The 27618-nt window shown below is 39.6% G+C and overlaps 2 protein-coding genes across 2 annotated transcripts in view; both read right to left on the bottom strand.

Annotated features, from left to right (window-relative positions):
- LOC145984488 (uncharacterized) overlaps positions 1 to 21081 on the bottom strand; it is a 53117-nt gene extending 32036 nt beyond the window's left edge. The window contains exon 1 of the mRNA XM_083118145.1: positions 20963 to 21081. The gene's annotated coding sequence lies outside the window, so the exon portion shown is untranslated. The remainder of the gene's footprint in view (positions 1 to 20962) is intronic.
- LOC145983631 (zinc finger MYM-type protein 6-like) lies at positions 2485 to 3252 on the bottom strand. Its single transcript, XM_083116695.1, has one exon. It carries the CDS (start codon positions 3250 to 3252, stop codon positions 2485 to 2487), a length of 768 nt encoding a protein of 255 aa, XP_082972821.1.
- Positions 21082 to 27618: the final 6537 nt, after the last annotated feature.

The following is a 27618-nucleotide window of genomic DNA, read 5'->3' as shown; positions in this document are numbered from 1 at the left end:
CTTTTATTGTAATAATTTGGTGGTGATTTAACTTGTGTAAAGATGAACAATACAGCAATGGCGAGTTTTTGTGGTTATGGCAGGCGCGTACCATGAAGTTAAAAAAAAAAAAGCGGAAAGAACCTAGATGGTGGATTAGATTGCTAACGAAAAGAAACTCGTTGATGAGACTTACGTCTTCAAAGTGGATACGAAAACTTTGTAAGATTGACTGCAAGTGATTTTGCATTGTTATTAAATCTTTTTGGACCACAGATTGTAGTCGCGTCGTCTGTTCTACTCTAGTGCGTAGAGTAAGGTGGGGGCAAGACTGCGCAGTTTGAGTTCATAATTTTATTATCAAGCTATGAAACAACAGACATGAAAAAAGCAATACACATTGCACTATCCTTTGCTAACTCACAGTAAATTTCCGAAAGCTGAATGAACAACATTTCTGCATGAAACAATTACAAAACCGTGACCATGCAAATGCGTAGACTTACCCGCACCGCGGGGTAAGACTGCGATCAAGTTGGGGTAAGAATGCGCACTTTCTACAGAGAGTCACATTTGTATAAAAAGATACACAAATCACCAGTGAATACCGTCCTGCACTTGGGTTAGGAATCTGTAACACAAATCACAAATAAAGGTTCCTGTTTCATACGAGGTGCAATTTTCATGCCACCACTCGTCACATGTGGAACACTGGATCCAATCCTCTACTGGAGGATCGCTGTACTTCTCATTACAACCTGGGGAATTGTACACTTTCTTCTGGCGTTTTCTGCTTGCTACATCTTCTTCAACAACGATGTTCCGTTTCTGTTTCCCCATAACTTTCTTCTTACTCTTCTCAGCCAACGAGGCTTCCAAGTTGACTTTGAATGGAGACAGGCCCGTAGCCAGGATTTGTTACTAGGGGGGGGCAAAATTAATCAATGAGGGGGCAAATTTTTAATACATGGTATCGCTCTTAGTTACAGTAGTGTTCAAGGAAAGTCCACACTTATCTTAAAATATATCACACACTAATGCATAAATAAAATAATACTGAGTCAAATGTATAGACAATTTTCACCATTAACAATAATTATTATTTTTCAGAGATGATACTTTTTTTTTTATTTCAATGCAAGCTGCCAGTCGCATTCAGTAACGGCTCGTGGATGAAATTATTATGTGCATGGATATTCTACCATGCAATGACTTATTTCATATTAACAATATTTTAACAAATGAACTGAAACATAGCAAGAACAAAATTTAGAGAAGCTACAGTACTCACCCATTCTTGAAAAATAGAATTCCTATGCTCCTGCTTCCTGAATTCCTGAACTATCACACTTGACACTAATCACATTCTCACATTGTTTCCTAATTAACCCAATAAGTTCTCTATGCACCATGTATCAATGTATCCAAAAAGTAGACATATGAAGGAAACAAAAATTGAGCATCTCAACAGCAACACTTTCAACTTTAATTATACACTTGTCTATTGAAATTTCCTTTACAAGCAACTCCATCAACATCAACAGTCTGTTGTGTTTTGTCACTGTTTCACATTTTCTTGGGGGAAAAAATTTTCAGCTCTTCATGTAATAAATTTGCATTTAACTCGTGCAACATGTTCATCACTTTAATATTAATTCATTCTGCACCAAACACATCCAACGAATATAGTATTATTTTCAACACGAATACAAACAATAGTTTCTTGTGTTCCTTATTACATCATGCCTTAGTTTGTTCTCCAGAATACATAATCAAAACAGCTGCAACCTTCTTGTTCTATTTTTGTTAAAGCAGTGTAAAAATTTGTCCAGGTCAAGGTTTTCAGTTCTCTTCTTTTCGAAGGCGAGAAAGGTGAGTTTTGATTGTCGGGTAGTAGACATTGACCTCCTTCTTGGGCTATCTATATGGGTTAAAACAGAAAATGTAGATTCACACATTGCTGTACTACAAGGAAATGTTCTCACTGTTGCTAGCAACTTGTATGTGTCCTCAAAAGCTGTTCTCTGCTTGTAAACTTCCTGAAATATGCACGGATCATCAAATCTTTGCAAGTAGTTCTTCACAACTTTTACCTCTTCTTTGGAAGGTACACACACACCCAATTCTCGAAGATATTTTAAATTATCATAATCAAGGTTCTCCGCTGCCTCAAGTCCTGTTAACAGTTTTTCATTGCTGGAAAATCTGCGAGCAAGTTCACATACAATAACATCAATCACCGAATAAAATATTCTCTTTAAATTTTCTGAAGAGAAACTTGATCCTATTTTTTCAGTGATGACAAAATCTGAAAATGACGTATTTGCTTTTCGTCTCTTGCATGGAAGCAGAGATGAGAAACTTTCGGCAGTACCATCATGAGCATTCTCATATTTCCTATTTTCTACCTTTATTAGAGTTCTAGATTCTTCTAGAAGCACTTCTAGTGTCTCTTCATTACGTTTGTCAGATATGAAATCAGTAGTTGCCTTGATAATATTAGAACTATCTACTAAACTTGTAGTGCGTGATTGAAGACTTATTTGCAGGTTCAAGGGCTTCAAGTACCATTTTCATAAGGACTAATATAAATCTGAACTCAAACTTCTTCAGGACATTCAAAAGACCTACACTTTGAACAATGTCTTCTCCATCAAACTGTGTTCGCTGGGATTTTACTTCTTCAAGCGCAGCTAGAATAAGGTCAAAGTTATTGTAAATTATTCTGATCATTTGCAAGTGTCCAGACCACCTCTGAGGCAATAATCGCACCAACTGCTGTCCATTGTATAATCTGTTCACCTTATGACATTTCAGGAAACAATAAAGTGTACCACACTGCTGAAAAAAATGTGGAACACTGTCCTCAAAGTCTGTAGCTTTCATTACAACAAGGTGAAGACTGTGATTGGCACAATGTACGTAAGGAATATTTCGCCCTGCACTTTTCTTTATTAATGCTTGAACTCCGCCTTCACGGCCACTCATAGCCGATGCTCCGTCATAGCATTGACTTAACACATTTTGAGTTGAGAGTCCAGAGTCTTCCAGTTCTTTCAGAGTCAAGTCTGCAAACGTTTGTGCATCCAATTTTTCAGAAGACTTCATGCAAAGAAGAGATTCATTTGGCTTGCCATCCTTGACGTAACGAATTCCAATAGCTATCTGCTCACGGTTGGTTTTGTCTTTTGTTCCATCCTCAAGCAGGCTAAACCATGGTACATCAGCTGAAAGAACATCACTTACAATATCTTGTTTAACCATTTCAGCCATAATGCTTATAACTTCATTTTGAATTTCTGGGGATGTATATGTTGCATTTCCTGGCATAATTTTACTAGCTTCTTTGAGCTTTTCATCTTTTTTCAAAAACAAACTAAATAAGTTCATAAATAAACTGCGTTCTTCACTTTCCTCCAAGCTGTAATCGCCTCGTAATGGTAATTCATTTACCACCAGAAACTGAATAACCTCTGCAATGGATTTTACGTAGTATCTTCTTTGTTCTAACACACTGCCTTTTAAAAAGTATCGAGACAGAGCAACCTTTAGATTCCCTGTTCCTTTTTTCTTGCCACTTCTGCATTGCTTCAAGATGGGAATCTGAAGTGGAATGCTTTGGAAAACCTCTCTCTTTGCTAAGAGCATTTTTCCAGTTCGTAAATCCTCTAACTGTAAAAACATTCTCTTTTGAACCGCATGAGTTAAACTGCCTACATGCATAGCAAAATGCAGCAACCCTGGAAGGTGAATATTCTAGCCATTTATACTGCTTGAACCAGTCCTCTCTAAATCCTCTTCCATCTTTTCTCGGATAGACTTTTAACTTTACTTGTTTTATATCTTCACCTAATGTTGAAATATCACTGGGTGCTGACGTGTTATTGTTGCGTGTCGAAAATACTTTCACCTCAGCAAGGAGATGCTCGTTTTCAGATGATGGCGAGGCTGGGGAAAAATCATTAGACACTGTACCTGAGTTTGTGAACTTCTTGCTCCTCACTATGAATTTATCCATCTTTCTCTGAAAAATCAGTCCATTAACACACAGTTGAACTTAATTGGCACTCACATCGATACTCAATGAAACTGTCATCATGGAGAATTCATGTCATTTATGTAGAACAGTTTGCTCTTGTCCAGAAGTAGTTGGTGGATGAAGCTGCAGCTCATGGATGCAGAAAGTCAGCAGTGAAAACCTCTTTTAGATGGCAAACAAAATTAATTGTCCTGCAAATACCATTTTTTTTTTAAAGTTCAAACAGGCAGTTTTATAACATTACACAGAATGTTCGACAAACCATATCCAAAGATGTAAAAATAAAAGAACAAAGATCATGCTGCACTTATTGCCATTCAGAAGATATAGTTGTCTATTCACAAGTTCGACAATTAACAAACTGTGTTTAATCACGTTTCAATTTATCTTATTTAAACTATAGCGTTATAAATAGAACTACAAATAAAATCCTTCGTTTTGTATTGATTGTACGCGTATGTAGTGATAGCTTCTCAATGGACAAATGGTAGGCATAGTATGTTCTTGCCAGTCTCTTAGACTTTCCATTCAGCTTATTATTATTCTCATTGTCTATGTTAAAGTTGAATACTACATAGATTAAAATAAAACTTTGTAGAAATGTATTTCTAGTTTGTGTATTTTAATGCCCATTTCTCTTGTTTTGAATGCATTTTGCAATCTACAAAATGAGGGGTGAAGTGTACCAAACTACTCTGTAAAATTTCCAGAAAAAAATAAACATATTTTAAGATAATATCAGAACTGAAATTATGAAATCTAATATTTTAAGAGCCGGAATCTATCTACTTAATCTACCCCAGAGGTATTCATTTCAAATCAACCTCTCTCATCTTTGCGACTTAACCTCACCCTCGTGACTTGCCCAAGCCATCGCCTTCCCTCATCCTTACAAAGCCGGCCCCCGTGGCGGAGTGGTTATCACATCACGCTACGACATCAGGGGTCCCGGGTTCGAGTCCTGGCCTGGGCATGGTTGTTTGTGAGTGTCCATTCATCAATTTCGTCATATCATCACTCATCCGCATCTTCGCAAATTAGCCAAAAGTGGCACAAAATGCGAAGTAAAATAAAGCAAATAAAAAATCATCCTCACAAGTCTTCCGGAGGATGAGGTGTGTAGATTTTTTTACCAGTTTTGGTTAATCGCGCCGAAGAGGATGATTCATGATTAGTTTTAATCGATGAAGGGACACACATAAAGAACACATGAGTTCAGCTTTGTGCAAATTTGTGCACAGAAACGCTACTGTGAGACTGAAACTACAGTTTAACACCGGATTTGAACCAATCTGCCTCCACTAGGTATCGAATCCGGGACAATTTGATTATAGAACACTCATACCCAGGCCGAGACTCGAATCGAGGAACTTCGGTGTCCGGTGGCAAGATTGAAATTGGACCACTAAAAGAACTGGATTATCAAGCCGGATGAGTGCCTCCATTCACCTCCTGAACTATGCATTATAGTGAGAGAAAGGGGGGAGGGGATGAGAAAGAGAGAAGAATGGAGAGAGCTATTTAAAAAATAATAATAAAGTCTTGTACAATAAATGTTCTGAATTACAAGTTTAATTCCTTACACTCCCAAAATGTATTTGATACAGTTTTGAAAACAACCGTGTGCAGGACCAGCGCCCCCCGTACTTTTCACCCTCCCCCACAATTTTATACCCTGGTCTCTCTACTTTCCACCTTTATCCAATGAGAAACATGGCCGTGTTGTATATTTAAGTTTTTAATGACGAAAAGTAATAGTCTTATTTCTTACAAACTTTAAATGTTACTGTTAAAGAACACGTTCGTTGCAGGTATGTATTTATTATTTAATACCTACATAATAATATATAAATAACAATAATTTCTTGGGTTAAATTTCTACATAAGTTTGCAATAAATTATGATATGCCACAGTAGCTTACATTAATTTTTCGTCTGCACAAATCCAATTCTCTTTCAAACAAATAGACACGCTTACACCACATATGATCAGAAATAAGGTTCCGACATTATTCAAGGCGGATGCACAGTTTGTCACCCATCCATGGGCGTCCGGAAGGGGGGGACAAGGCGAGGTCGTGACCCCCCTGGAAAATTAAAGTCAACCAAAAATTATGTATTTCACACATATAGTTTCATTTTAGCCACAATAATATGGGTTAATTATTGCATTAACACCATAAATTCAAATTTAAGCAATTTTTTTTAGGGAACTAGACTCTTTTGGTGGAAAATGTGACTTGTTTGCCCCCCTGGAAAAACATCTTCCTTGCCCCTCCCTGGAAAATATCCTGCGGACGTCCATGCGACCCACCCCCTCCCCCCGAGGACGGAGCCCTGTTCACTCTCTTGAGTCGCACGAATCATAGTGTGAATCATAGTGAAAATAGTTATTTTTTCTAATAGCTTGAAAGGGGTCTCGTTTAAATACAATAGCGTACTTGAATTTTCAAATATCTGCCTGCAAATTTAACGGAACTTCTGATGGTTTTTCCCATGATCTTTTTCATCCCTATGACGTCACGATTTTACAATTGTCTCGGCTTACCAAACACGGTCGTTATAACAGACTTTCCAAAGCGGACGGCAATCAGGTTTGCCCTACCTGATCCCTACGGACCGCCCTCACTTCCTGACTCATCCTCAGACGTCCTCATCCTTGGGAATCACCTCGCCCACACCCTCACGAGTCACGTAACCCAAGACTTCATCTTTCCTCATCCTTACAAGTTTTCCGGAGGCAGGCCCGTAGCCAGAATTTTATTTCGGGTAGGTGGGGGGGGGGGTCATCCCTTATCAACAGCCGTCATATAAAGGCAATAAAGTGCGGGGATAGCACCGATGATGAATTTATCAGTATATTGTAACTTATTATACAAGATGTTTAATCTTACGAAGGAAGTAAAGTTAATTGCCACCAGGCACGTAGCTAGGGGGAGGGCTCGGACGGCTGAAGTCCCCACGAAATCCTACAAATGTTTCGTTGGCTTATATACCTACCGCTTTGAAGCTCCTCCGAAATGAAATTATGCATGCGCATAGCATATTTATTATTTTCTATATTGGTTCTAAACATTCAATTCACTAATATGTACCCCCTCCAACTTTTTAGATTTTAGATGGGAGGTGCTGATAGTGACTGCCTCTCCCCTCCCCCCGCAGAAATAAAATTCTGGCTACGGACCTGATTACCGCTATACAGTATTTTCGTCAAATGTACGATTTCGGAGGGCTACTGCCCCTAGAGCCCACCCCCTGGCTACGTGCTTGGCCACAGGGGGTGAGGATGAGGTCTGCCCTCATGAGGGTTGCCTTCTGGATGGTAAACATATCTGAACTCGTGTACAAATTCATTGCTGAATATTTTTACAGAGAAAGCCATTGGTTCTGACTGCTTTACTTATTAACAAGCACAAAAAAAAAACAAGAAAAAAAAACAAGAAAAAAAACGAAATAACCTTTTCTTTATAGACACCTCTCAGTGATGAAAAAGAACGTTATTTTGCACCAAAAATGTGTAAAATGTGTGGGATGGCTTTGGTATATGGGTGTGCGTCAATATCCATGAAAAACGTTTATTAAAATGGGAAAGCGTGAATATATTCAAAAGAGATTAGGTCGGAAGGATTGACATTTTAAAATGCATTATACTGGACGGATGTGGCGTGATCAAAAAAGTATGAGAACCAGAGGTATACAAGGTACACACATTTACTACGAATATGTTTTAAATGAATGGTAAAATAAAAATAAGGCATACATAAAATAATGATAAAAAATACAAAATTATATGCAAAATCAGAAAACCATGGCAAATATACATAAATGCAAAAAATAATAAAAAAATAAAAATACTTTTACAGAAGCAAAAAAATAAAAATTGAGGAATAGAGACACGCGCGTGAACATGCACAGTTATAAAACACTAAAAATGATTTTTGAAGTAATCAGTGGCGTGCCCAATGGGAATTCGTGGGTGTCAAACTAGCCCTTGTTTTGGAGAACTATTTCCATAACCCCTTCGGTAATGAAACGAAGTCAATGAAGTCCAATAAGTGGAAATCATTATATCAATAACATCCATTCACAGCGGATTATATTGTTATCCGTGTGTACTTTTACTTCCGTACCGCTCACGCAAGAAGGAAGGTTTTTCCTTTACATTAAAATCAATCCTGAGTACTATCTGATATAACATTATAGGTGTTGTCTACTCTTACGGCGGGCACTCTACATGCTGGCAACGAAAGTGGGGAGCGAGGTATACACAGCAGACCAACCAGACAACAGCGGTGGCGCCGAGAGTTACGATGTGGCAGGAGGAAGTACTACGCGCACCTCGTTCTACAGGCTGTTGTGTTTCTTGTGCTGGATTATTCGCTACCCCGCTCCCCACTTCCCTTGCCAGCATCTAGATTGCCCGCCGTTAAGAATGAACAAGATCTATAGGCACTTATTACATTTTCTTTGTAAAAGGGGCACACGGATAAATAATATTTAGGTTTGCCCAAATTATCACTTGCCGACCTCCTTGGCAGAGTGGTTAGCGACGCGAGAGTTTCCTGGTTCGAATCCCGTTTTGGAGATAATGTTCCTTGTGAGCGTCCCTACACTTATTCATATTAAATTTTTTAATTATTTTTTGTTCTCCAATATTTCATTTAAATTATTTAACCACCAGTTTCATCATATTATCACTCATCCTCATCTTCCCAATTAGCCAAAAGTGGCAGAAAGCGAAGTCAAATGAATGAAATCAACCAATGAATCAGGTTATTACTTTCAATAAAAAATTGAATGAAAGCCTTTCTTGTTTTCGATGCAATGCTCGAATCCATGCATTTTGTGTGTGTAGGGGAGGAACAGTGTTTCAAACCAATATGTACTATAGAAGCAATAATTGTAATGGTGTTCTTTTGTGTATATACGAATGTATATGTGGGCATTTTCAAATCTGTATAACATGAATTACTTCCTTTCGGTCGAGGCCCCAACATGTCACTGTGAATTGGAAAGTCAGTCTGACCGTCTGACGTGATATGACAGGGTTTTATTTAATGTTAGATGAGGTAAATAAACTCAAACTTACCTTGCAACTCGTTTCTGAAATATCTCCAAGTTTCTCTAACACATCCGTAGCACATCCATGTGACAAGAGGAATGCGACTCTTTCTCTCCCTAAACACCACAACGGCTCTCGTCCGGCATCGGAACCAGATGTCGAAGTGGATGGGGGGTTGCAAGTTGGTTCAAGTTACAAGGTGCCTTAAGTTTGACCTCAAGATTCTCGCATTCCAAACATTTGGAAGTTTCGCTACACTCTGGTCAAGTCGCGGACACCAAAGCTTGGTTTTCAGTAAAGATTGAACTTTTCCCATTAGTTCAAAGCAACATGCTTCGTCCATGCATAATAGTTTCTGTAATTTTATTCTTCATTCAATCTTGGTTCATTATGCTAATTCGTAATTGTTATCGCGAATAACATTTCCTTGATTTTTCACAGGGGGGGCAGAGCAGGGTCTCAGGGGGGGCAGTTGCCCCCCCTGCCCCCCTCTAGCTACGGGCCTGAATGGAGATCCAGTTAACACCTGAGACTGCCTTCCCTTTCGTCGGCGGTGCGGAATATGCTTTGCACGTGGAAGTGGTGATATCTGGTTAACGGAAATGTGCCTGTATGATCCAGTATTGTTAACCCCACTTGTTGAGGGCTGCTCACCTGAAGTTTCAACTGATGAATGAGTCACATTTGCCTCCTGTGGCACGTCATTGGTGGATGGTCCAGTATTGTTAACCCCACTCGTTGAAGACTGCTCACCTGGAGTTGGAGCTGATACATTTGTCACAGTAGAAGGAAGAAACTCATCTTCAGTGAAGATGTCTTGTTTGAAAGGGCATAATCCAGTCACTTCAAAGCCCTTCATCGCATTTCCAACTGTAGCTGCCTTCCCATATGCCTTTGTAAAAATGGATGCCACTTGGAAAACTGTGATTTGGCGACCCGGATGGTTACTCATCCACTTATCACACTCAGATGAATAAAACTACTTCAGTGGACCAAAAAATTATCTATTTAATGGCTGGGCCTTGCAAGCTACACACTTGCACCTGCAAGCCACACACTTGTGGGGTAAAACTGCGAACGTGCGCAGTCGTGCCCCGTGCTGCATTCCTTAATAAATCACGTGATGCTGCCCAGCCATTGCACAAAGCAATGGAAACTAATACACAAGTGGACTCGGCATTAACACAGCTTCTTCTATCCATCAATATCGTAATATTGTATACATTCACAGTGACGTAGTACTCAAAAACACGTAGTACAAAAATAAATAGCAAACACCCTCAAAATCTTTTCACTTACCTCTCTCAGCACAACGAATTTCAAACTTATCTTCACCACTGTCCACAGCTAGCTACCATCTTGGACGAAGTAACGGTAGCGCAGTGGTGCCAACTGTGTGATTTTCACCTCGAAAAACCGGTGCGCAGTCTTACCCCACCTTACTGTATGCCCGTGCCCCAGGAACTTGCTGCACGCTGTTTCCATTGTCCGCGGCGCACGTTGTGCGTCTTAATCGTTTGGGGCAATTTTGTCCCCGGCACTTGCGCCACGGCATGTTACAGACAGTCTCCATTTGAACAAATGCTTGACACTTGCAGCGTCGCATGCCGCCCGTCATGTTGCGCGGCAAATTTGTGGTAATAGAAACAAGGCTTTACGTTATTTTTTACTAATCAACTACAGTGCGGTGAAGAAACAATTGAAGCTACTTCCTGACTACATGTGTTACCAGTAGCTGCATTGCTCCCTGACTGAAGTACGAGAAAAATGGGTAACAAAAACAAAAATACAACATTTGGCGAACGGTAGCTATTTATTTTTACCGTACCTAACCAAAGGGTGCAGGTACAGTGGGATCCATGAGTATTACCGTGCAAATTGTCCATGACAATTTTCATTAATTTTTCTCTTACATCCTGTGTGTTTTTAAGCGATGGCTTTTTATGTGTCCTGGTGCAGAACTTGTCAACAGCTTGTTTTGAGTTTTCTTTTAATTCTTGAAGCTCTTATTGGGTCAAATAAAGTGAATGAACATGGTGATGGTCAATTTGCAAGTTAATACTCATGAATCCCACTGTACAGGGAAATTGAAAATGTTAAGTACATGTAAGCGTACCGTGGGTGACGCAATAAAACGTAATGGAAAGGAAAATGAGGTAGATTATGTATCTCAGAAAATTCAACCAAGAGAAATAGGAGAACGAAATGAACGACCTTCAGTATGAAAAATCAAGACCCTTTCCTCACCCCCACCCCCTTCCCAAACCAAGGGCTCCGATAGCAGCTGTGCAAATTGAAGCAGGCATTGGGACTGCTGTACGGTTCAGTAGTTTCGTTCGAAAGCGAAATTCCTAGAAAAATGCTACAGTTCGTCCACGACGGTTTAATGAGTTGCGTTTCGTCCGAGCCTGCAGCGGTGGAATTGGTGCCTAGGATACCTCAGTTTACAACTTTTAAAACTACATTGCATAGACAGCGGAGTGTAGCGCAGGGAGTGCAGACTCAGTCAAATCGTCGAGAGAGGGGTACCGGATTCGATACCCGGTGGAGGCACAAGTGATTCGGATCCCACTTTACACTGTAGGTCCAGTCCCCATTAGCCTTACTGTGCATCAAGTGGACTTAAAACACCAAATCAATCAAAACCGCAAAACCAGTGTTAACTATTCAGCTGCTTCATGCATGTCATTTTGAACGTTTTTATGGACAGGTGGAAGCCTAAAACTAAAAGTTAAAATATACAAAACTGTAATTTTGCCTGTAATATTATATGGATGCAAAATTTGTTCCTTTACATTGAAAGATGCGATGTAAAGTTTGAGGTGGGTAGTTTCAAACGTTGAATATAGCATAATATTTGTGGTTGTATCATTTAAAAATTTAAAAATGATATAAATACAATTAAGAATAATGCTAAAATATTTTTCAAAACTGCTAAAGAGATAGCTTTGGAAGTTAACAAAGAGAATACTAAATGCTTACAGCCCGAAACCAAGTGTTAGGTAATAATCAAAATCTAATTATTGATAACTAGTTTGAACCAGTTTCTAAATTCAAATACTTAGGAGTAATATTAACAAATGAAAATTATATTAAAGAGGAAATAAAAAGTAAGCTTGATTCAGGAAATGCATGTTACTTCTCTCTTCATAAACTTTTGTCTTCTCGTTTAATATCTAAGAAACTAAAAGTTAAAATATACAAAACAGTAATTTTGCCTGTATTATTATATGGATGCGAAACTTTGTCCCTTACATTGAAAGAGGAACATAAATTGAGAGTATTTGAAAATAAGACCCTTAGGAAAATATTTGGACCTAAAAGGGATGAGGGGACAGGTGAGTGGAGAAGGTTACATAATTAGAACTACATAATTTGTATTCATGTCCAGATATTATTAGAATGATTAAATCAAGAAGACTTAGGTGGGCAGGCCATGTGGTACGAATGGGAGAGGAAAGAGGAGTTTACAGGATTCTTGTTGGGAAACCTGATGGTAAGACACCTGTAGGAAGACAAAGACGAAGATGGAGGGACAACGTTGAGATAGACCTAAAGGAAATCGGTAGGGGTGGTAAAGAGTATATAGATCTTGCTCAAGATAGGGACAGATGGAAGGCCTTTGTTGCTGCAGCCATCAACCTTCGGGTTTAAGAAGGCTAGAGAGTTAGTTATGTTCATGCAATAATTAACATATATTTTTGCAGCTGAAATGGAATTGTGCGACATAATTTTTAGTTGACTTTCATTTTCCAGGTGGGTAGTGCAACCCCTTCCCCCTTGCTTCTCTTTCGGACGTCCATGCAAAGGTTCTATTTTTATTTCGCGTCTACCACTTTCGGTTAATCGCGATCATAAAGTATGTGATAGGTGATGGAAGTGGCATAAAGACAATGACCCATCCATATTTTCTAGTCCAGGCTCTAATCCGACATTAGACTTCGCAGTGTATTACGCTAACCAATTTGCCACGGGATCGGCTTCTTTGTGTTTGTCTGCTCATCAAATGATTAATTAGTTATTCAAACTATATAAGTAGGAAAGCTATATAAAATAACGAAATAGAAAAAATCCACTTGACGTCTTGTAGTACTATTATCAACCTACAATTTCATGCTCACAAATCCACACAGAAAACTTCTTGTGGCATTAGTTTTACCGAATGGCCCTTGGGAATAAAGATCGCCCATTTCCTGGTTCAGCTCGAGGCAATTCAGGTGCCTTATCGAAGCTGTTCTTGAGCATGCAGGGTTTCTAACCTACTTCGCCGTAATTCAGTTGTATCTTGATTAATATGCTGTATTGTAGAGCCAACAGCCGATTAAATAGGAGAAAAAAGATTTTTCCGACGGAAATAAGTTGGCAATGCTGCGAACACCGAGGCATTCTTGATAAGACGCTTGAGGAGCGTCGAACAAACTATCCCGAAAAACAACTCCACTCCAGTATTCGAAGGTCATGCTACACGTGGATTGGCAACTTTCGGGAGCTTGCTCTCTGTCTACACAGTTCTCCCCCAAACGCCTGTTTGTAGATGAATCTTCTGCTCGCATTTTATTTTTCAAATGTAGTTCTGACATTGTAGTCATTTTGCAGTTATATTTATTTATTCTTATTTTGCTTTGCTTTTATGTCACTTTTATAATTAATCGAAACTATGAAGATTGATGATAATTAGATTAAATTAATGAAGACACCTAAAAAATATATTTACAGATCAGGACTCTAACCGGGAACCTAAAGCGGATAGGTTGTGGGGAAGACCGTCAATAAACCCCGCCACGAACTGGCTTATAATATTTGTAATTTTTCAGGAGTATTTTTGTTCTGTTCATGCATAATACCAGTGGCGGTCCCTCCATGGAACAGAGGGAACAGGCTGTTCCCTTCTACTTATCGCCCTTTTTAGCTATTTATCTATATTAACATAAGAACACTTCATTCTTCCGAAATCAACACGCCGAAGAAAAACTTTCACAGTGGCTGGACGTTTGTTTACTTCACCTACCCTCGTCGTCCCACCCTCTGCTGTCTGACGCCGAGTATTTCCGACCACGCGCGAAGGTAAACGATCCTCATGGTGCCACCTCCCACCACCATGGAAGCTGAACTCTCTAGCTGTTCCCTATGAGAGACATAGCGAATTCGTTTTCCTTCGAGTTTTTGCTATGTGCTAAAGTATAATTGCATCGTAGTGATAGTTTTGAGTGTATTAAGTCTAGTTTCCTAATCTCATTCCAAATTGCGTCTGCCATTCATAACGAACTGGAAAAATGTTCTACAGTCTAAGCGTCTGCTAAATGCCTTGGCTAAACGCTGCGAAATAGCTTCCGAGGGAACAGCTCGCGTCAACCTGTTCCAACAGCCCCAAGACGCACTCAGCGGCAGGCGCAGGACAAGAAAGCGAATGTTGCGAGCGTAGGGTAGCGAATGTTGTATGATCGACCGCTGAAGACGAAAGCTTTTAGTTCATTGAACTTTACAGAAATGACAGTAAACCAACACTTATCCTAACCGAATTAAAAACGAAATCGTACACAATGCATTTTCAAACAAGTTACTACAACTCTGTAAAATGATTAACTGGATACTCTTCCAGTGGCAAATTATTGTTGTCCTTTTTTATTCCCGAGAAGGGAGTTTGAACAGTTCGGGTTTTGTCACAATTCTACAAATCTAGCGGACGTCATGAAAAAACTCGGCCATCTGATTGCCATTATTGCACTGAGGACGTTTGAATTACAAGAATGCACGCTCAACTGTACGAGAAAAAAATCTACTTAAGAGATGAAACAAGTTTTGCCAAAAAAAAATTTCCCTCTTATCACTCATAAATAGCTTTTATTAATTTTTCTTTGTTGCGCATCAACAATTTTGTTTTTAATGTTTTCTTTACATTATATCATATTTGCTTTAACATTGGTATTTTAATAATTTTAACGTGCTTCATGTATGTAACTTCTGACAATTTGTAACATATGTATCGTATGTTCATTTGGTTCATTTCAACAAGGGTTGAATTTTACTTGGTCTACTGTATTATATTACGACAAGTATGGGAGGGGGGGGGGGCAAGTGCAGGTCACCTGTTCCCCTGCCTCATTTAGCACCGCACGCCACTGCATAATACCAGCTTTCGGAAACTTAATTTATAAGTGACACTTCGTTCGGTGGGGACAAGCCACGTATTGTTTGAGTGGAGGGACACCTCGTTCATATACTACTAGATACAATCATGAACTATACTTGAAATGGCCCGATGACGCAGTGGTTTCGTCGTCGCCTTGTAATGAAGGGGTCCCGGGTTCGATACCCGGTAGAGGCACAAGTGATTGGGATTCCACTTTAAACTGTAGGTCCAGTCCCGATTAGCCTTACTGTGCATAAAGTGGACTCAAACACCAAATCAATCAATCATACACTTGAAATGTGACGTGCTAAACACTGCTTTCGGAGATCAGTTGGACATGGCAATTTTGATATACAAGTTGCATTTTCTCTACTTAGATTCATTATGTCCAAATTTTATCCTAATAGATAATCCCGCAACAATGCAAAATGTTTTAATTGACTCGAATTTACAATGACTCATATACAGTGTGTTTATTAATGAACGGTGCGATTTCAAAAAATAATAATACATCTATTTATTACCTTACACTGGCAAAACTTACACCGTAAGCAGCAGCAACTGTCCAAGTTTATATCAGTTTATTTATATTTGCATAAAGATAGGAATCGAGAGTGGACAATTGCCCCTCTGTGCCCCCTTGCAGGTGCTATTGGCCGTCTGGAAGAAATAGTGCACGACAGATGTGAAAACTAAATCCATCTTCAGTATCCTTTTGTCTTGCTACTCTTAGATTCTGCAATCTTTCTTTCTATAGTTCAATGTTTGCCCCCTTACTTCCTAGAATTGATTTCCATACAAGTTTGAGGGCTAATCTCCCCTGCCCCCTGTGGTTGCGCCACTGCACCTTCTTCCGCCGTTGTTGATTTGTTAACTTTCATCAGCTTGAAAATACTTCATTTTCTTCAAGAGCATAATATCGTTTAATAACCGGCGATAAGATTCCTCTACCCTAAATTTTTGGATGAAAGTATAATAATATAGGGGCATGGAAACCTGAAAGGGGGGCGAGGATGGCCACATCTCCCCTTTAGAAAACGAATGTCAGCTAAAAGTATATATTTCACACGTATAATTTGATTCCAGTCATAATAATTTACATTAATTATTATAATGGGGATGCAGGAATGCGATAATTTCGAATTCAAGAGGTGTTTAATGAGGGGGCAACACGATCGGGTTAATATGCCCAATGTAAAAATACCTTGCTTGTCACTGCGTCGAAAATATCGGCAGACGTCTTTGATTAGGGGGTGGGGCATGTGTCCCCCTTGCACCCCGTTCGCACGTCTATGGCTACTCATTTCTACACTAGTTGGAAGCCTTATTCAATTTCGAGCCAAAAATGTAATTTTCAAATCAGGATTGTTAAACGTCCACGAACCCATAAATTGTAATGGGTTCTATTGGGTTCCGCAACAAGACCGGAATCTTTCTTATCGCACAATTTATATTCGGTCCAAGTTGCGTATTGTTTCATTTCAATATGGAACTTAGTCTTTAAATTGATCCGGAAAGAAGGTCCCTGTGCAGTCTTTAAATTGATCCGGAGAAAAGGTTCCTGGAACGAATTGAAATATTTTAAACATAAAAATGCTCTTTACGGTCCAGATCCATTTATGCTTGCTAATATTCCCTGCTGAACCGAAATTGAATTGATTTAAAATTCCTGACCCTTTAACAACCCTGGCTGAAATTCATTTATTTACAAACCATCAAATTTTTAACGGCTATTTCACATTAATCCCACACGATATTCTGAGTTATTTTCGCAATGTTCCAATGAAAGGTAGGAGATTTGGGCTATTCCTTTTTCTTCCTTGATGTTAAATAGATTATATTCGTCACGCGCCTATAACGTTACTAGCTAACATTTGTGAATTATTCTTTCCTTGTAACGTTAACATCTACCATACTGAATTTATTTACGTTCCTTATGCAGATGGTATGTACCCAACTGCATTTTGTTCCGTTCCGCTACAGTGGTTTACATTTTGTTACATTCCTATGTAACGTTAATTAACCATATTGCCTTTCACTTCATTCCGTTACGGAGGATTTCATTCAGTTACGCTCCTATGTACAGTTATTTACTACCATGCTGTATTTCGTTACGTTTTTGTAACGCTAGTATACACCACATTGCATTTCGTTACTACATTCCTTGTAACGGTAGTGTATACCATATTGCATATTACGTTATGTTCCAAATGTGCTCATTTCGTTCCGTTCCTTTATAACGTTAATATCTACCATAATATATTTTGTTATGTTCCTTGTAACGTCAGTTTATAACATATTGTATTTCGTTACGTTACATGGGTACCAGCAGTTGAACCATACTCTTCCTACTACAAAGTGGAACGTACCGTGTAACGCAAATTGGGTACGTTACGACTTCCTGGGTGTAACCCATATCACACCACAATTTTATTGCTTTCTAACAAATAATAAATGGGAAACTCACATTTTCGTCATGTTTAATAATTGACCCAGTAAGGAATCCTACCCTACATCTTTCACTACCCGACCTCCGTCGTGGGGTGGTTACACAACGCACTACTACGACAGGGGTCCCTGTGCGAACACAAGCTTGGACATTGGTGTCGCTTGTGAGTGTCCCTTCACCAATTTAATATCACTCATTCTCATCGTTGTGATTAACTATAAGTGGCAGAAAAGCGATGCTAAGTAACCAAAAATGGAATATTCACTCTACAACATGCATCACTATTACCACAAGGACGTGGGAAACAAAAAAATGAACTGTGCAAACTTCATAGAAATACATGCACCTTTAATAATACGAGACAAGACAACCAAATGTCCCAAATGTTCTAGATACTGAAAATCTGGATTTTTTTTTTTTCAAAATCTGGTTGGAAAATTCTTTCCCCATTCTGGTACAACATCACGAAATCTAACACGCCTACCTTAACGAATCATCAAATCATTAAGTATCTTTGTTGAGTTACTGCAATACAGGATATAATTGTAAAGAAAGCGATAATTTCGGATAGGAATGAGTTCTATATTTTTCACAGGCGGGGATAGCAGGGTCTCGGGGGCAGGCCAGTACCCAGGATTTTTTTGAGGGTAGGCCAAGCTCCTCGGCCGGTTCAAATCCGGGAACTTTTCTAACGTTGGAAGCGTCGAATGACATGGGTACTTGGGGGAAACTCAGGGGTAAAGGCGGTCTGGGGCGTGATGCTGATCACATCACCACCACTCACGACCGGATCAAGAAAGTGTGGGGCGTTACCTCCACACACCCTATACGCCTTCATGGCGTGGTGCTAAGCACAGGGGAGCACATACATACATATATATATATATATATATTATATATATATATACACACATACACATTGTGTGTGTGTGTGTGCTCCCCTGTGCTATATTTATAAACTAGCAAATTAATTCCTTTAAGGACTTGTTCAAAATGTCAAGAAATTAGAAGATAGGTGAAATGTTTTTAATAAGCGTTAGATTTTATTTAATTATTGCTTTTTATTAATAATGATAATTAAATTTCCATAATTTTATTGTGTTATGTTTCTACAATGGTGTAAATCTATTAATGGTCTCTCGAAAGGAAATATTTCCTTATCCGAGCTAGAGATTTCAGCGCCTAGGACTAGAATAGATTTTCGCACTTCCTGCACCGAATTTACACCCTACCTTACATCATTCCATGTTCTTCCTTCCTTGTATGCGTTTATGATATTTTTAGTAAATTATGTTTGAAGTCAAAACTAATTGCTAATCTTTGTTGTTATAACACAATCTTACCACAGACCAATCTTCGGAAAATTTGGATGGGGGAAAATGTTTAATAGAACAAGATCGCCATGGGAATTCGTACCCTGAATGTTATGGAATAATCCCTATAAAGGTAAAAATTTACTATCCTTCGGACACCTATAACTTCTTAGTTTCGTCAATTTTTGACATTCGTACTTACCTATCTGCTTCGCGGAACATTCCTTAAGGTGTATTGAGTTGTTTTTTTCCATCAAAGTAATTGCAATTTTTCACATTACGAGTACTTCTTTCTCGTAGTCGTTTCGCTTGCCTGATACACAATATGGCGCGTACACCCTCCTACATAATTGCGAGTCGTGCTTTTGTTTTGTCGATTTTCATTCGTTATGCAGAGTTTCAACCTTCGGAACCCAAGAAATACCCGTGAACAAAGCTCATCTGATTATTTTTTAAAAGAATAACTTTTTTGCATGGTTTTACGAGAAAATTGTAATGTTTCGTGGCGCTATCCGTGAATGGTTTTTGGGGCTATCCGTTCCGGAATCAGTGGGAAATTTAAACTAAAAAAATATTTTAGTTTGAATTTTTTGAGTCCAAATTTCCCACCGATTCCGGGCTCCGCACCCTGCCGCTACCGCGGCCTCGCTTCCGCTTCGTTCCGGCTCCCCGGCTTTCTCCATAGAGTCCCTGTTAAAGGCATGTTAGAAATTGGCCGAGTCACCTGCTCCTAAATGAGCCCCAAACTATTAAATTTAAAGAAATCCGTTTCCAGGATACGGAAAACTTACCTGAATTTCTCCACGCATCCACGACACGTCATATTAGGCACATACCCACAGCCCATTCCTTCTAACGAGTAGCTTCCATTCACTGCCACATTTTCGACATTCCTTTCCTTTCTTTACGATCCAGTGTTCAATTAGAAAATCCACTGGATCATCCACACCCGGTACGAATTTCACCACACATCCACGACACGTCATGTTCCTAACTTTCGTTGCAAACACAGACAGTTCGAAACACTGGATACCCAATGAACATGAACAAAACAATCACGACGCGTAATGTACGAACGTGTACGCGCCAAAGGCTATTGTCGTCTGAGAATTAATTTTCAACAAATAACATGAATTTCCCCTATCATACATTCCCACATCACACAAAACACCTTCCCGATGTTAGACAATACTACAGGAACTTATTTCGGTAAGTAGTTTCATCTGTAAAAATGAAGAAATCTGTCCGAACAAAAGTAAACTAGTACCCGTAGGCTAATAATTTCTTGGTTAGGGGTTAAACTTGTCCTAGGATGTTTTTATCCCCGTTCACCACAAAACCACGTAATAACGATGTTTTGGGTAGGGGGTAAATTTGTCCTAATGAGTTTTAGCCTCATTCAGGACGGGAGATAAAAAAAATATAGTTTTATTGGGCGGTAGTTCTGTCCTAGGATATTTTTACCCCCTTTCACCACCAAGCCACGTAATAGGAAACTTTTGGGTAGAGGGTAACTTGTAGGATTTTTTACCCACTTTCACTAGAAAAAACACACAACAGCGAACTTTTGGGTAGGGGTAAACTTGTCCTAGGACGTTTTTATCCTCGTTCAGGACGGGAGATCAAAAATTATCATTTTATTGGGGGGGGGGGGTTAGTTCTGTCCTAGGATATTTTTACTGCGGGTTAATTCTGTCATATTCTTACCGAGGGGGTAAACATTTCCGGGGGTTAAGATGTTACACCGGGAATCTCAACACAACTTCGTTGAGGAGATCGCAAGTCGACCATTTACGTCACGAAACAGACCCCATTCAACCCTTAGACAGCCCAAGCGACTTCCACGAATCTGCAATGTAATGGACGGCATAATGAAAGTTTCATATTTGAATGATGAACTTATTGGTACCGTAAAAAAGTTAATCGCATAAACCAGAATGCTTATTTGCATTCAGTAACGTATTAGTTACAGGCACACAATTATCCTTACCTCTCGAGCTACGAAGGCTTCCCTCAGTTGAACAGAACACACACACTCACAAACGCAACTACGCTGCCTGTTGCTGCTAACACCAGACTGAATGACGCTTTTCAACCCGAGCAGCTGCTTTACTGGTGCATTGTGTCACGTGATAATCAGATAGAGGAAAAAGGTGCTGTAGAGCAATGACGTCATCACGTGCCATTAATTTTCAGTAATTTGTAACTTACTTTTTTCAGTATTAATATAATAGATATGCGAAAAGGAAAAAAATACCAAAAATATGTATCGTGTTTGATTTTTAATATCAATTTAAAATTCCTGGCTTCTTCACCTCTGTAACGGTTCCAAAAGAGGGCGTGGTGAAGATTCACTCAATCCTTTCATTGTTTGTCTATATATAAAATATTATTGTTTCTCTTCTGGCTAATGTATTTATTTATTTATTTATGTATTGGATTATAGACTCTGGACAATTAAGAGGTTAGGTACTCTGGCGTGTTCAGTTTTAATTCATTCGCATGGTCTCTGCTACGTGTAAAAATCTTTTGACTAGCGAATGATAGAGTGATACCAGCGTTACCTTTTTATCTGAGATCAGAAATAATTAGTGCCAGGAAAAGTGCAACCTGTAAAATGTCCAGAGCCACCCACATACTGGGGTGGTTCTGGACAACTGAGGGGGACCCTGGACAGTGTTCTAAATACGCCACTGAAACAATGATCTAGTCCAGTAACGAGACACAAATATTTTTAACACATTAAATATTCTGCCACAAGTTGTTAAAAAAGTAAAAAATCACTAGTCTACTGAAACATATAGTCTTCGAGCATCTTATGACAAACGCACGTGAACTGGTTCTTTCCCTGCGTTTGTTCTACCAGCATTGGCCCTCATCAGTAGCGACGATTGGGTGCAAAAATGGGTGGGAGGAGGCAAGGATAGTTTAATCTTCCTTGGTAGCAGTGTTTCGGAGCGGAGCAGATGAACGCTCCGGCAGCTGCTCACGCTCCGGAGCGAGAAGAGAAACGGTTCGCTCCGCTCCGGATCGGAGCAGCGGGAATCGGGAAATCCCCCCCCCCCCCCCTCCGGAGCCAGAAGCCAAATTTTAGGAAACGGTTCACTCCTCTCCGGAGCGCTCCGAGCTTGGAGAATACGAAAACTAACGATCAAAGGTTCCGATTCCATTAGCAATTAACGCCATGAAAATAGTCCAGTCGAGATCAGGGACTGCGAACCGAATTTGAACTCGAACTGAAACATGCTCCAGTTCGACTTATAGGTCGCACCCGAACCTGAACTGAAATGTTTCGCTACATTCTGGTGCACCCTAACCCTCCGTGTACTTTTAGTTTCAGTTCAGTTCCGGAACGAAACCTCATTGTGAACACTTTTGGTTCGCACCCGAACCTGAACTGAAATGTTTCGCTACATTCTGGTGTACCATAACCCTCCGTGTACTTTCGGTTTCAGTTCAGTTCCGGAATGAAACCTCATTGTGAACACTTTTGGTTCGCACCCGAACCTGAACTGAAATGTTTCGCTACATTCTGGTGCACCCTAACCCTCCGTGTACTTTTAGTTTCAGTTCAGTTCCGGAACGAAACCTCATTGTGAACACTTTTGGTTCGCACCCGAACCTGAACTGAAATGTTTCGCTACATTCTGGTGTACCATAACCCTCCGTGTACTTTCGGTTTCAGTTCAGTTCCGGAATGAAACCTCATTGTGAACACTTTTGGTTCGCACCCGAACCTGAACTGAAATGTTTCGCTACATTCTGGTGCACCCTAACCCTCCGTGTACTTTTAGTTTCAGTTCAGTTCCGGAACGAAACCTCATTGTGAACACTTTTGGTTCGCACCCGAACCTGAACTGAAATGTTTCGCTACATTCTGGTGTACCATAACCCTCCGTGTACTTTCGGTTTCAGTTCAGTTCCGGAATGAAACCTCATTGTGAACACTTTTGGTTCGCACCCGAACCTGAACTGAAATGTTTCGCTACATTCTGGTGCACCCTAACCCTCCGTGTACTTTTAGTTTCAGTTCAGTTCCGGAACGAAACCTCATTGTGAACACTTTTGGTTCGCACCCGAACCTGAACTGAAATGTTTCGCTACATTCTGGTGTACCATAACCCTCCGTGTACTTTCAGTTTCAGTTCAGTTCCGGAATGAAATCTCATTGTGAACACTTTTGGTTCGCACCCGAACCTGAACTGAAATGTTTCGCTACATTCTGGTGTACCATAACCCTCCGTGTACTTTCGGTTTCAGTTCAGTTCCGGAATGAAACCTCATTGTGAACACTTTTGGTTCGCACCCGAACCTGAACTGAAATGTTTCGCTACATTCTGGTGTACCATAACCCTCCGTGTACTTTCAGTTTCAGTTCAGTTCCGGAATGAAACCTCATTGTGAACACTTTTGGTTCGCACCCGAACCTGAACTGAAATGTTTCGCTACATTCTGGTGCACCCTAACCCTCCGTGTACTTTTAGTTTCAGTTCAGTTCCGGAACGAAACCTCATTGTGAACACTTTTGGTTCGCACCCGAACCTGAACTGAAATGTTTCGCTACATTCTGGTGCACCCTAACCCTCCGTGTACTTTTAGTTTCAGTTCAGTTCCGGAATGAAACCTCATTGTGAACACTTTTGGTTCGCACCCGAACCTGAACTGAAATGTTTCGCTACATTCTGGTGTACCATAACCCTCCGTGTACTTTTAGTTTCAGTTCAGTTCCGGAACGAAACCTCATTGTGAACACTTTTGGTTCGCACCCGAACCTGAACTGAAATGTTTCGCTACATTCTGGTGCACCCTAACCCTCCGTGTACTTTTAGTTTCAGTTCAGTTCCGGAACGAAACCTCATTGTGAACACTTTTGGTTCGCACCCGAACCTGAACTGAAATGTTTCGCTACATTCTGGTGTACCATAACCCTCCGTGTACTTTCGGTTTCAGTTCAGTTCCGGAATGAAACCTCATTGTGAACACTTTTGGTTCGCACCCGAACCTGAACTGAAATGTTTCGCTACATTCTGGTGTACCATAACCCTCCGTGTACTTTCAGTTTCAGTTCAGTTCCGGAATGAAATCTCATTGTGAACACTTTTGGCTCGCACCCGAACCTGAACTGAAATGTTTCGCTACATTCTGGTGCACCGTAACACTCCATGTACTTTCTGTTTCAGTTCAGTTCCGGAATGAAACCTCATTGTGAACACTTTTGGTTCGCACCCGAACTTGAACTGAAATGTTTCGCTACATTCTGGTGCACCATAACCCTCCTGCACTTTCAGTTTCAGTTCAGTTCCGGAATGAAACCTCATTGTGAACACTTTTGGTTCACACCCGAACTTGAACTGAAATGTTTCTCTACATTCTGGTGCACCATAACCCTCCGTGTACTTTCAGTTTCAGTTCAGTTCCGGAATGAAACCTCATTGTGAACACTTTTGGTTCACACCCGAACTTGAACTGAAATGTTTCGCTACATTCTGGTGCACCATAACCCTCTGTGTACTTTCAGTTTAAGTTTTGTTTCGGAATAAAACTTCGTATTGAACAATTTTGGTATTTTGAGGGCTGCCAGATCCGAATATTTGGAAATAGATAAGATCCGAAATGCCATTAAGGCAGTGTTTCTCAATTTCTTTTGCCTGAGAGTCCCCCTTGACATAATTGAATATTTCTGTGCACCCCCTGAATTCTCAATATTTTATATACCTAACAATTGTATGAAATAAGTGTGAAAAATGACACCAAACACGAACTCATTGCTTCCAATACGCTACATAATAATATGGATACGTAGTTATTACTTCTGAGTGGCAATATGTTTGTAATTCGTATATTTTGGTCGTGTTTGGTGCCATTTTTCATATTTTATAACCCAGATTTCAATTATAACAAAATAAATGTAATATTGTTACAACATAAAAAAATAACATTGTTGATTCAAATAGTCAGTAGGCAACTCACTAGTCACTACGTCCGTTCGGTCCAGTTTCTATTGCGTTCCCACTTGTAGGAAGGGAACAGGAAGTATGTAAGATTTTCCAACAGTGCCTTACATCGCATTGCATTCCCGTTCCCAACCAATCACCTGGCCTCCTACCCGACTGCCATGCCATCAAACTGTTTAAATCCAGGTACTATAAATAAACCTGTTCATACAAGATATTAATCAAATCCACATTGGAATCGTGTTTTTCACCACAGCCGCAGCGCTATTCAAGAAACAATTCTCATATCGACATTGGCCAAGAGTGGTGGTCATTGGTTGTGCGGTCACGAAAGAAGTTTGATCGACACACTGTCGGCTTAAACCACAATACATTTCCTTTTAATGGGGAACTGGGGAAGGCAAGTGTTCTCAATGGTGTAGAGATGATGGTAGACTCTCTAATGACGTCACTGGTCAAATTGGTCGCTGAAAATGGTCGTCCATTTTCCATAATCGATTGTGCTGCGATGCAGGAAATAATTCAGCCCATTCTTATTGCAGTGCCACGCGACGAACGACGACCCATTACTTCACGTACTGTGAAGATTGAAGTTGTGAAGCGAGCACAAATAACAAGATATAACTTCTTGCCATCAGAGTTCATTGGGAAGATACTCTTTTTAAAGGTCGATGCAGTATCATAGCTCGGAAGAGGATTTCTTGGAATTAACGTGCAATTTATTACAGATATGACAGTACAGCTAAGGACGCTCACCGTTAAAGACATACTTGTATCTCACACAGGTGAGAATATTAGAAGACTCATAAATGGTGTGTTACGTGATTTTCTCATTGATGTGTCACATATATACTCCCTCACCTGTAATAATGGCAGTAATATGGTGAAAGCAGCCACCCTGCTCCATGATGATCAGTTGCAAGGAGGGGAAGAAGAAAATAACTCAAAGGGCCAAGACCTAGATGAGGAAAACAGTAGTATAAAAGTATATACTATTGGCGCGATAAATGATGAACCCCCCTCAGGCAGATTTGGCTACACTTAAAACTTGCTCAACATGCCCATATGAGCTTTTTGCTCAAGTGTGGTACTCCGTCTAATCCAAGATTTTTGTAAAAATGCCCTCGGGAAGTTCCTGTGAAATGATGAGCCCCCTCAGATTGATGTGTCCACACTTACAAAAGGCACTTCTGTCAGATTGTTGTCCATAAGCTTGTTAAAAATATGCCCCTCTTGATATTTTTTTTGGCTACACTTAAAACTAAGCCAAGATACACACACACCCACCCACCCACCCACCCACACACACACAAAGCACATTGTTGAACCCAACTGATATTTTTTATTAAGTATAGAGTTTTGATTTGAACCCCAAGAAATTTTATATAAATACCAAAGCCAAAAATATTCACACACATACACACACACACACACTAAATATACAAAACACACTGCTGAACCCAACTGATATTTTTTTATTAAGCATAGAATTTTGATTTGAACCCCAAGAAATTGTATATAATAAACCAACAATAAAAAATGCCTAATCAAAAATATTGTAATCAATGCAATAAAAATATATCCAGCCCCAATTGGGCTAAGCATCAAAAGAATTGTAATCCAGATAAAAGCAGAATTCTCACAAAAATATGCCCAAAATGCTATAGAAAATATAACATGAAATATTTCACTTATACTTGTTCTGCACAGTCATCAACATTTCCAAACAAAATTGATTGGAAATATTTGTGTGATTGCCCTCTATAACTTAGATTGCAAGGCCATATGAAAATTCTTGTCACTGTTAAGAACCCAGTGCATTTCAGTCTCATTCTGAACTGCAAACAAATTATACTCGGACAGGTTCAGGAACCTAAGCCTAAAATCTTGAACAAGTGATTCGGATTTTATGTATTTTGAAATTCCCCTTCTGTCAAAAAAATTCTGCATTATGACAAGCTTAGTGGCAATGTGAACAATTCCCTGTCACATTGGCATGTATTTTGTATGTTGTGCGCTTCAAGTGACAGGCATATGCATTCATGCTCACAATTTTTAAATTTTTGCCTAAACATATACATTAGAATCTCACTGAAATTTGTATATTTTGAAAATTTGTTCATGCCTGGCTTAAAATCTTCAAGTCGATACAAATTGCCCTCATCTGTGGTGACATATTCAATATGATTCAGGGGTAGAGGTACAGAAATTCTGTTGGTGATATTATAGTGGATCCAGTTTAGACTCTGTGGCATAATTATGTCCATTCTGTACACAAAACAATTCTCATTGCAATTGTTGTACCAGTAATCATCATACATTGCAAATCCACAATGCCAATACTAATACTCTACAGAATAATGCACAAAAAATCCAACAATTCTTTTGCATGTATTGAACATGGATATTTCAAATCTTATTAGGGATTTCAGGGACAGGTAGTGAAAGGCAAAATCACTTGAAAGCACCTATTGCATTTCAGTTTCATTCCCAACAGAGAACAGGTCATGCTCGGACAGATTCTAGAACCTAAGCCTGAAATCCCCAATAAGTGATTGTGATTTGATGTATTTTGAAATCGCTCTTCTGTCAAAAAAATTCTGCATATTTAATAATTACACACTGGCATGAACATGCAAGGAACAGAATCATGAAAACCCATTACTCAATGCATTCCGATACAGCCTCATTG

Source organism: Lepisma saccharinum, chromosome 2 (assembly GCF_977018435.1).
Source record: "Lepisma saccharinum chromosome 2, izLepSacc3.1, whole genome shotgun sequence".
Taxonomy (NCBI): Eukaryota; Metazoa; Arthropoda; class Insecta; order Zygentoma; family Lepismatidae; genus Lepisma; species Lepisma saccharinum.
This window is presented reverse-complemented; position numbering and strand designations above follow the sequence as displayed.